This window comes from Pteropus alecto, unplaced genomic scaffold, assembly GCF_000325575.1.
Source record: "Pteropus alecto unplaced genomic scaffold, ASM32557v1 scaffold95, whole genome shotgun sequence".
Lineage (NCBI taxonomy): Eukaryota > Metazoa > Chordata > Mammalia > Chiroptera > Pteropodidae > Pteropus > Pteropus alecto.
The window spans coordinates 11,279,748-11,291,462 of record NW_006441071.1 but is presented as its reverse complement, the minus strand read 5'-3'; the positions used below and the strand labels follow the sequence as shown (position 1 = coordinate 11,291,462).

At 34.5% G+C, this 11,715-nt stretch overlaps 1 protein-coding gene across 5 annotated transcripts in view; it reads left to right on the top strand.

Moving 5' to 3' along the window:
* The window catches only part of KDM4C (lysine demethylase 4C), a 336,400-nt gene that overhangs the window by 83,354 nt on the left and 241,331 nt on the right, over window positions 1–11,715 (top strand). For all 5 annotated transcript variants that reach the window (XM_025051416.1, XM_015594513.2, XM_006918364.3 and 2 more), the window contains exon 6: window positions 5,431–5,480. In XM_025051416.1, coding sequence (XP_024907184.1) covers window positions 5,431–5,480 — 50 coding nt within the window. The remainder of the gene's footprint in view (window positions 1–5,430; window positions 5,481–11,715) is intronic.

The window sequence follows — 11,715 nt, the reverse complement described above, 5'->3', positions numbered from 1 at the left end:
TCAGCAGCACATGGATGATCTTGAAGCCTTGAGTGAATGAAGGTGGTTCTCTCAGGAAAAGATGTAGAAGCACTGAAACATGGAGCCCTGGGGAACATCAGTGTTGGGTATGGCGAGAGCAGAAGGTAGAAAACCACTGGCAATGAGTTGGACTATGAAACCCAAGGGAAATGTTACAAGGAACTAATAAGAAAGTCCAGATAGGACAAGTTAGGAAAAGACTAAAAAAATATGATAACTTTTATCTAAGTAGTTAGTTATATTGAGAGTGATGAAAATAGAATCCAGATTGCACTGGATTCTAGTGTGAATGGGAGTCAAAAATGCAGCAAGCACTGGAAGTATCAGTAAAGGTAAGGAAAGAAAGCAGATAGATGGAGGCAGGATAAAGGACTCAGAGAAGTTATCTGTCTATTCCTCCCTCGTTCCCTCTATCTAGGCGGTAAAGCTAATCATGTTTAAAGGATGACGGCAAAGGATCAGACAAGTGGGCAAGCAGGCAGTATTTTTACATTATTATTTTTAAAAATATTGAGAATTGCTTAGTGTTCCCACAGAGTAGTAGTATCTTAAACAAATGAACAAAACCTCAGATGTTATCAGAGCATCAGGATTTCAAACTTCTTAAAAGCATGCTAGTGATTCAGGTTTTTTTTTAAGGGCCTTTTCCCTCTATGGCTTGCTCTTATTCAGAGCATTTTGTTTCAATTGTAGTTTGGTAATGGCTTATTGATTTTTAAAATTGTTTAGATAAAAAATATTAGCATAGTCTTATGAAGTTGGAACCTTTTGCTGATTGACTTATATTTATTACTCATTTTTTTTTCCTTTTTGTCAAAGAATTAGGTCATTTTTCAATGCTGGCTGCTACATTCGTAGAAGCTAAATTTTTAGGGCAGTTATATTGGGAAATTAGATTCCCCCACCCCCATGCCATTTAAGTAGAAGCAAAGCACTAACAGCCTGCCCATCTTCCTTGAGTACACTTTGTCCTTCACAGCCCATGGACTGTCTATGCATTATAGCCCTGGGTAAGAATGACAAGAAGGCAAGGCAAAATGGGATACCATACTAAAAATGTGGAGTCTTGGGAGACAGAAAGTTTTGATTGAAATAGACATTTGAATGGATCAGAAAGTTGAAGCTGGCAGTGGTTGATCTCAAGTAAGACAGGCTGACCCTGTAGTCAGGAAATGAGGTATTGGCTTATACCATTACTTCCCCTTTCTTTTCATTTTCCACTTTCATGATGTTTTTCTTCTTCCTGTTCCCTTCCTCTTCTCCACATCTTCCGTCCTCATGGAGCAGAAACACGATTCATTGTTTGAGAGCAAGTCAGCAAATACTTACTGAGCATCTGCTCAGCTGGTGCTTTGCTGCAGGGTAAAGACATGAGCTTGAGAGAGGAGCAGGGAGGTAGAAAGGTAAAAAAATGAAATTCTAGTGCCGTGATGGAAGCCTGTATTCTGTGTGGTTGACAGAGCAAAAGAGGGAGTGGAAAGCTCTCCCTGGGGGTTACTCAAGCAGAGCTTGGAAAAAGGAGCAGGTGTCTTTGTTGACTGCACAGGGGTGGTAAGGGCATACAAAACTCAGGAATAGGGGTTAGAAAGAAGTGGAGGTTTGAAAACAAGGGCACTATAAGGAGCTTCAAGAAGTTTGGTAAAGCCAGAGAGCAGGATTTGATTAGGACATTTGGTCAATAGACACAACTGAAGAGGTGTCAAGATTGTAGCAGGTCTCTGTGCCCTGTAAAGGAGTTTAGCTTCTGTTCTTCAGGTTACAGTCAGCCATTGGAGGCCCAGGGCTTTGTCATGATTGAATCAGTAGTGTGCAGAGATGACTTTAGCACACTGTGAGGGGTAGGTATTTTGGAAGGGTACAGCAGGGAGTAGGGAGTCCATCTATAATGGTCAGTTATATCTTAGTGACCTGAGCTGCATCAAGGACACATACTCAGAGCTTTATAGTCATGTGTAATGTATGGAGAAAATACCTCCAGAGAAGTTTCACTAGAACCTTTGTAGATGATGATTTTACCAAGTGTTGGCTATGTAATTTTGCCACAGAATTGTTGTGAGGATTAATTGAAAGTCTGTGTCAAGGATATTCTTTATTTTTATATTTTATGTATGGTGGACATCCAGCAGTTTAAGGCTGTTCTGATATTCCTGTTTAGGATAGGAATCCTAAAATTGTCCGTGGTGTCTTGTAGGTGCTTAGTAGGACTGTGAAATATTTTTAGACATATAAATAAGTAGTGATACTTTTTTCAGATTTAAGATTTAATTGTTCTAGAGTTGAGATATTCTAGTTCATCTTCAGTGGTGATACCTTCGAGAGGTTTTAGAAATCAGAGGTCTTCCCTGTCTCTTTTTCTCCCTCTTATTAGTTCATATTAACTGCCACATGGTAGTCAGTCAGTGTCAGCAATAGCTGTATCTCTTCCCCCTTTAACTTACATGGAAAATGCCTTGAGTTCTTCCTGTAAAGCTTTACATGTGCATGTAAATAAATGCTTTACTTGACCAGTGTTCAGTAACTGTCTGTTGAATTGAAGTTGATTATATGAAAGTGATTTTTTGGGGGGTATTTTGTTATAGCAGCCTGAATAGACTAAGACAAGTTACTGTCCTTTGTTCATAGACCTAGGGTGGACCTTGAGCTTATTTGGGGAATTCTGTAAGTTATTTGTATATGAAACATTAGATAGTTCTCTGTATGGTTTCATCTGCATTGGGCTATAAAAGATTTGAACATATGATTTAAACATTATTTTACAAAGAATAGGATCAATAACACAGAAGAGAGAACCATACAGAATATGTCACAGGTATCAACATGTAAATGAATAAGTTCACTTTATACCAGGTAACGACTAAATCAGGGAAGAAAAGAGAGTCTGCCCCTTGAAGTCGTTTTCTCTTAGTTGTGCTTTACAGAGTGTGAATGCAGTGTGGCTTTTGGTCTGAGGATTCAGTTCTGCTCAGGAAAATTTGCATGTCTTCCTGTGTAAGAGGCTGTGATTGAGAGGGGGTTTTTAACCTTTGATGATTTCTGACGCTGTTGAACTATAGCAATGGTTGGTTAACCGTGTGAATTTTAATAACAATCATTTATAGTTATGAACTAGATTTTGGGGGAAGTTTTTAGTTTATTAATCCTTTTGTAATAAATGTGCACAATCACCACTGTCACTGCAGAATCTTTACTCTTTTTTTTTTTTTCTGCCAGTACCGGCATTGGCCTTTACAGTCCTCCTGACTTTTTTTTCATTCTGTTCTCACATACCTTTTGGTACTTTGTTGAAGTCTTTCCTTCTCATACAGGCTGTGCCTTGCAAGTCTATGGGTTCATTTTTCTTTGTATGATCCAAGGAATTGTAAATCATGCCAAAGGCAGTTGCCTTGCCACCACCAAAATGGGTTCTGAATCTAAATACAAAGTTGACATTTGGTTTGGTCTTGTATATTTTGGTTAGTTATCCCCCAATTTTTTTTGTCTTAGGTACTGTTGCCTTCCCAGGGTGAAGGATGTGAATGACCATTTGTTTTCACTGTAGTAATTGGTTGGTCCCAATAGTTACTGTGTTGTTCATGATGGCAGTTGTCCTCAGGCAGCCAGGGAGGAAAAAAGCTGGATCTTTTATAGAATGTGAAAATAGACTGTGAAACATTCTCTAAATCTGTTAGGAAAATAAATAAATCATCTAGCTATAATAGGAACAGCTGTACCTGGGAAATAGTATACTTGTAGAAAGGAGTTAAGGAAATATGCCAATAAGGGCTACCTGGGAGGAGAGGTATGATGGGATTGATTGAGATCCTAGAATGAGTAAACAGAGGGTCAGAGTTGGGGTAGAACATTTCACCTTACCTTTGCCCCTTCCTTCTGCAGATGAACACACTAATGTTTTCCATGAACAGATAGTTGGACTTCAGATTAAGGAACTTTAATTTTGATGTCGATTTTTCAGAAATGTGAATAAGGATATATAAATATCTCCATCCACATCTGACCCTTTGTGGGCAGGCATATACCCCTTACAGTTGTGCATGCATGTGTGTATGTATGGTATGGGGGAAGTGATCCTGTTGTCTGGGGTATGTGTGTATATGTATGTATATATATCCGTATATATATACACACACACAGATATATACATATACACACATACCTACACACACAGTTATATATATATGTGTACACACACACACACACACACACACACTCAATGTTCTTCCTTTTCTGGGCATATGTGGGGATCTAAACCAGGGATTAAAAACTGGTAAGAGGGGGGCCATAAATATACATTGGGTGATTGTCATTTAGTTATGCTAAAGTTTTATCTTCTCAATTCAGTTGGAATAATTTATTAACAGTGCCTTAAGGAACAGGATATATGGTCGAATTTTCCTTTAGAGAATTGCCTAGTTACATCGGATCCAATTAAGTTTTGCATGTGTTATCAGTGTTAAATGCAACCAAGTGTGGTGTTAAGTAAAATTAGAAAAGCTATTTTAGTAAAAAGTAACTTAAACTTAATATATATTGAGCTAGTAAATGTGGCAAATGTAGGTCTTAAGAATAACATATTTTTAGTTAAAACATGAAATAATCATTTTACTTCATTTTTAATTTCCTTCCTTTTCCTTATTAAAACTACCTAGAAAATGTAGTATTTGGGTAGCATATTGTGAGATTATTGTTTTAAAATTCGTTAGTAGGTTCACAGTGAATAAGTTCAAGTATTTTACTTTCGAAAACATCAGGAACTAGAAATGAGTATTTCTCTTTTTCAAGGGTGAAAAATTATTTCTAAAATCAAGATTTTAGAAGTCAAGTAATCATGAAATAAATAAAAGCTGCCTTTTTATGGCTGGAGAATTTTATGTTTAACATCTCTTGGAAAAGCACAATGTTCTTAAAAAGGTTTGGTAGAAATAATAATGTTGCTATAATAATTTTGTGTTCTTCTTGTCACTAAAAACATCTTAAAAGGTTAAAAAGCTCCAACAACCCAGTTTTTCTTAAAAACAAAGGCCAACTAACCAGCCACAAAACAAAAAATATACAACCAAAAATAGCCCTGGATTGCTGGAGTGCTGAGTGTTGGGAGAGACGTTCTAGTCTCCGTGCCGTGACTGGCTGCATCCTTGGCCAAGCAGCTTACTTGTTGGGCCTTTGTTCCCTAATCTTTAAAATGAACTTGGGATGGTCAACTGGGGCATTGAAATAAATGATTTATGAGTTTATTTTTCTTCTGTCCGATGTCCAGGGGACATGACTCTGTGATTGGTTGGTTTCTAATCTTGGTTTATCTAAGTGGAGTTTAGTGTTGAATTTTTTTACATAACCTTATTTAGGAATAGACATCCTTAGGGTACTAGCTGAACCGTTACAAACCTAAAATATTTGTCTTTAAAATTTTAGGTATGCAATACCCCCGGAGCATGGGAAACGACTTGAAAGACTAGCTCAAGGTAAACTTGTTTTCTGTGTTTATCATCTAGATAAGTTCTTTGTTTTCAAGGTATTTTTACAGTGTAGAATGTCAGTCTGTTAATTTTATTCTATTCAAGTTATTGGCTTTAAAATGTTTTTATAATTGAACAGTTGAAGTTTTTCACATTAATGTCTGCATATTTTTCCTTGTTGCATAATCTTCTTAGTTATTTTAGTTGACTGCTTAGTATTTCATCAAGTGATTGCATTTAACCTATTTTGATTATTTCCAATTTCTTTTTCATATAATGTATTTAACATCATTGTGTCAATAAATATTTTCTTCCTTTAACTCACATCCGTGAGATAAATTCCAAAAAGCAGTGATGCTGCATCTCAGGTGCAGGTGTTTTATGAATACTTTTCATGTTGCTATATCATTTCACCAAAGGGTGACTTCTGACATCCAGTTCTTATTTGGTCTCCTGGACCTGGGACTGTCCTTATGGAGATGCGAAAGTGAATGTCCCCAGGTTACTGGATGAGCATGAGATTGTATGTTTTAGACTGGCAAAATTAAATGTACTTTACTGGAACTCGAAAAAAATTTCTTTTATAGCTTTTTACATTGTTATTTCTGAGAAGTCTCTTGATGGTTTCACTTGCTGCCTACTCGTGTCTACAGAGAATATCTTCCTTTTTTTCTTCTCTATTTTAAAGATACACCAGGTTACTTTACCCTTACCTGCTTACACAAGGGAGAAGAATCAGGAGATGTAAAGTATAGCATAGAGAATATAGTCAGTAATATTGTGATAACTATGTATGGTGCCAGGTGGGTACTAGACTTATCTAGGTGGGGGGTGGTCACTTTGTAAATGATATAAATGTTAACCACTATGCTGTATACCTGAAACTAATATAAAATAATATTGAATGTCAACTGTAATCGAAAAATAAAAAAATAATAAAAGAAAGGAAAAAAAATCAGATTCACCCTCTGCCAACCTCATCATCTGTTTTGCTTGCTACCCTTACCAATGGAGAAGAAGGCTGTCATATTGGAAGGACACCATCACTATCATACCAAGTATGGTCCTATATTGAATGGCCAAATTATAATAAATAGCAATATAATAAAAAAGGAAGACGTTAACTGGTAGTGACTTATTTCCAGGGCAAAGTGAGGTTTCATTGAGTGACAACTAAGAATAAGACATTTGGCCTTTATCTAGGACTGAATCTTCAGTGAGTATTTCCCTTTTAGTCAGGTACTAATCCAAGTTTCATTGGTATGTTAGGTTTGCCTTCTAGTAAGAAAGGAATATTTTGTTTCTACTTTATATATACTTTCTTTTAATAATGAAATGGCACACTGAGAAACACCATTCTTTGACCTGACAATTCTGAACAGAAATTGTTAATAACATCTAAAGATTACTTTCTTCCAAATTATAGAAGGGTATTAGAAGGAACAGTTACATACCACATTTGTAAGAAGCATCATTATAATTTTGGCAAGCTAATAACTATGAAGACTTAGTGTTTTTATAATGTAATACATTATAGTAATACTAGCAGTATAATTGTAATCTTGAACCTTGTTAGGGACTATTTTCATGAATATTAAGGTAGATGAATCCTGGTTCTGGATAATAGATTAAAGCACAGCTTAGAAAATGATTACCAAAATCCTTAAATACATAGGCAGTGATTGAACTTTGTGCTAAATCTGTATGCTGAACTCTTTCTCTATAATAATTATTCTACCATTTTCTATTTACCTCATCACTAGAGAACTTTTAAAATGGAACCAATATAAACTTTATAGATGGAGTCACATGCTAAAATTTTAGGTAGAATCTGTGTGTAAACACTTTCATGTAATCTAATTGAAAATGACATTCCAGGAAAATGGGTGCCACTTGTTTAATCAGTAAGAGGTTAATAAACTTGGAAAATGAACAAGAACTTTAAACTCAACTGCATGTTTATTATTTTCGCAGCATTATTTGAGAAATGATATACGGAAAAGACCCTATAAAATAGTAGAGGATTCCTATCCACTGGCCAGATGTCAGCCAAATTAATTGAATTCTGGTAAATAATTAAAATGGTAAAATAACATAGTAAATGTGATGGAAGATTGTAGGATGTCTAGGTCAAGGCAGCACTTGATACATGAAATGAAAAGCAGCCTCGGATATTTTCCATTATCTTGTCTGCACATCATAATTATCGTACTTGCCTTTTATGCATGAATGCTTTCATCTTTAGTTTCTATTGAAATCTTGATTGACTGTGGCACCTACAAATATTTTATCTGAAACACATTAGGCCTGCATCTAATAAAGCTCGGAGTTTGATTTTGCCCTTCAGCTGCTTTCTCATTTATACAAGTTTTTTTCAATATTACATAGACATAAATGTAATAAAAAATCTCAAGTGAATTGTTGCAATTTTTATACTTGTTATGTTCACCTATAATGCCATTGCATTCTTTCTAATTTTTGGTTTGATACAATTGAATGGAAAGTATAAAGGAGAATAGAGGTATAATGTTAAATCATGAATGACAGTTTTGAAGATTTTCAGAATGCCTAAATCTCATCTGTTTTAGAAATAAGACAATATCTTTGATGTTCTATTAAGTTAAGCAAAATATGGATTAATGACAGTTGGGAATGGCTAAAAACTTTTGTGAAGGACTGTATTACATTGGTTTCTTATTATGAATAAAATGCCTATATTTAAAAAAAATTAAAGATGATTTATTTTGGTCAAAATTTTGGTTTCTGGAAAAAGAATATGTGAATTAGGATTTTATGCAGCTGATTTGGAAAGTATGAATGATAAGCAGGAATCTCGTTTCAAATGTCAGTGTGGTAGAGGTGAATAAATTGATTCTTTTAGATCTTTACATTTACTTGTAACAAGTGTTTTAGTTTAGACTTATTAAAAAAGCAACACTCAGCAAAAAGGAACAGAAGAATCATTATTACAAAGGATTAATTAGTTAATGGTTTTGTAAAGTTATTTTTAATGTGTGTGCGTATGTGTTTAAATGGCTAATAATCTTGAGTTTAAGCCTGTGGAGCAGAGTAGTAGCCTGATATGCAGGGATTGCGCTTCCAGGAGGTGGACCAGGGTCTGTGGTGGGATACAGGTAGTCTGTGGACTCTCTGAAATCATATTCAAAATTGGGCATATATGTGTATTCTTGGGGTGCTATCATCAAATTCCTTAAGAGAGTTTGGTCTAAAAGAGATTACAAACCAATGCTGTCAAGAGACTAGAAGAGCAGCAAGAAATGTCATTTTAAGTTTTTGAACAGATTTTAAATTGACCTATTCTCATACCTCTGTCTTGAAATTAGGAAAATGTACTTTTACAAGGTCTCAAAATGGCAAGTACATTGTTCTCTTAAGCATTCATTTAGCTGATGGTCTGAACATATTATGTTAAAATGTCTGGTTTTGAAATAAATAACCCTCATTATAAACAATCAATTTTAAGAGGCCCCTTAAGCCATAAAATATGAAGAAGTTCAGTGATATATCCATTGCATTTATGCCTAACTCATGCTTCAGGCATGGAGATCAATGCGTGGTGTGTCGGACTATGTTTCTTTTCATCTTACTATCAGCTAAGTTGCATGAAGAATAAGTGAAACAATCCTTAAATTTAATTTTCTCATAATTTGGTGTTAGATATCAATGTCTGTTTTTAAAATTTTGACTATTTTATAGCCAGCCACGTTCCTAAATCCTGGTAGGATTTTAGACATTGGGCAATAATAAAAAATTAAAAATATTGCAAAGAAACCCGAAACACCAATTTGAAAAGATATTCTCCCCTGTGTTCATTGCAGTAGTGTTTACAATAGTCAAGGTATGGAAACAGCCTAAATGTCTATCAACAGATGAATGGATAAAGAAGATGTGGTACATATATACAGTGGAATATTACTCAGCCATAAACAGAATGAAATCTTGTCATTTGCGATAATGTGGATAGACCTAGAGGATATTATGCTAAGTCAGAGAAAGACAAATACCATATGATTTCACTTATATGTGGAATCTAAAAATCAAGATAAACGAACATTCAAAACAGAAACAAACTCATAGATACAGAGAATAAATTGATGGTTACCAGGTGGGAGGGTGATTGAGGGGATGGGTGAAAAATGTGATGGGATCAAGAAGTACAAATTGGCAGTTATAAAAATAGTCACAAGGATTGTGAAAAATAGTACAGCATAGGGAATATAGTCAATAAAACTTAAAAATAGAACTAGCAGTTCTATGATCTAGTGGATCTACTTCTGAATCTATATCTGAAGAAAATGAAATCACTGTCTTGGAGAAATATCTGCACCCCTGTGTTCATTGAAACATTATTTAAAATAGCCAAGACATAGAAACAACCTATCTGTCCACTGACATGTGAATTGATAAAACAAATGTGTTATATAGATACAATTGGATATTATTCAGCCATGAGGAAGAAGAAAATCTTGCCATTTCTTTCAACATGGATGAGCTTGAGGGCATTATGCTAAGTGAAATAGGCCAGAGAAAGATAAATACTCTTATGATCTCACTTACATGTGGAATCTAAAAAAACTGAACTTATAGATACAGATACTAGATTGGTGGTTGCCAGAGGCAGAGGATGGGGAAAGTTGGTGAAGGTGGTCAGAAAGTACAAACTTCCAGTTAGAAGATATGTAAATTATGAGGATGTACTACTATACAGTATAGTGACTATAGTTAACAATACTGTATTGAAAGTTGCTAAGCGAGTACATTTTAAAACTTCTCACTACATCCAAAAAATACTGTAACTGTGAGGTTATGGATATTATTTAAACATTATTGTGGTGATCATTTCATAATGTATACATATCCCAAATCATTACATTGCATACCTTAAACTTATATATGCTATATGTCAATTATATCTCAATAAAGCTGGAAAAAAAAGAACCCAGTGAAGACTAGTCAAAGCTATATGAGTATTGGAATTGTGTTTGGAATCTATGTATCATTAGAATGTGATAACTTTTAGAGAGGACTTCTTTCAAAGAAATTATTCAAAACTTAACTTCAAAGTAAGTATTAGAATAGAAAAAAAAAATGATTCGGAAAGGCATATTTTAAAGAACTTTCAAAAATTTTTAACATATACTATGCTTTCTCTTTATTTCATGACTTTTGAAAAATTCTGATAGTCTTGAGTTTTTAGTTTAGTGTTATCTTTTCCATTAGAGCTATTTGGGTTATTTTTCATACAAGTGACTCCAAAGTTGTTTTCTCATTTATTATGAAAGATATTAACATTTTTTTAGCTGGTATAGTTCTGAGTTTTTAAAAATATCATTTTCTATCTAATAATCTTATATGTTGAATAAAATACTTTTCCTAGACTGTGGAGTGAGGGTGAGTATGAACTATGTACTTCTGCAGGCATTTTGAAGTAAAATTCGTTTTGAGACTCATGCTTTGTAGATAATTTGTGCTGCTTATAAGGTGTTTTCCAGGGCAATATAAAATATAATTCCGATAGCATATTGTAAATATAAAGTCTGAACCAATGTGAAGTTCTTAATATACTGCAAATTACCTTCCTTCAGTGGTTTTCCAATTTAAATTAACTTAGGACCACTCACCACATTGTTCAAGTCTTGATTACAAATCCATATCAAAAGAAAATTAAATAGATTCCTCTTTCTTCATTGATTTTAATTTAAAATGTAATTCATTTAGTGCTGCGCAGAGTTACAAATTTGAAAAGTTTGATAGATCCATTTAAATTGTATTATTAAAATGTTTCTGTGGGTTTTGTGCTTAGGGACCTCCCTGTTGTTGATGTAGGACTTAGGACATCATATTGTGTAGATACGGTTGTTACGTTAGTGTGGTACTTTCTCTCCGTCCACTGAAGTCTGCATTCTTTCAAAGGGTTGCTTATTTGGCATAATGTTTTATTCTCTGTTTATGTATTATGAATGGTAACCATAAACAGAGGCCTGCATCAGACGACTATATGGGGCAAAATTATTCCTTTTATTCTATTCCCATTGGTATTGCAGAGAATGATAGTATTTCTGGTTTTTCTGTTGTCGTGTACTTTTTCTATTTCTATTTTTTTTTTTTTTAAATCCAGATGCAGATGCTTCAGCAGAATGTACTACTTTTTGCAGGTGGTTCTTTATACCCTCATGGCTCTTTTCTGGCTGTTTGATTTATTTTCTTCTGATGATTGGTG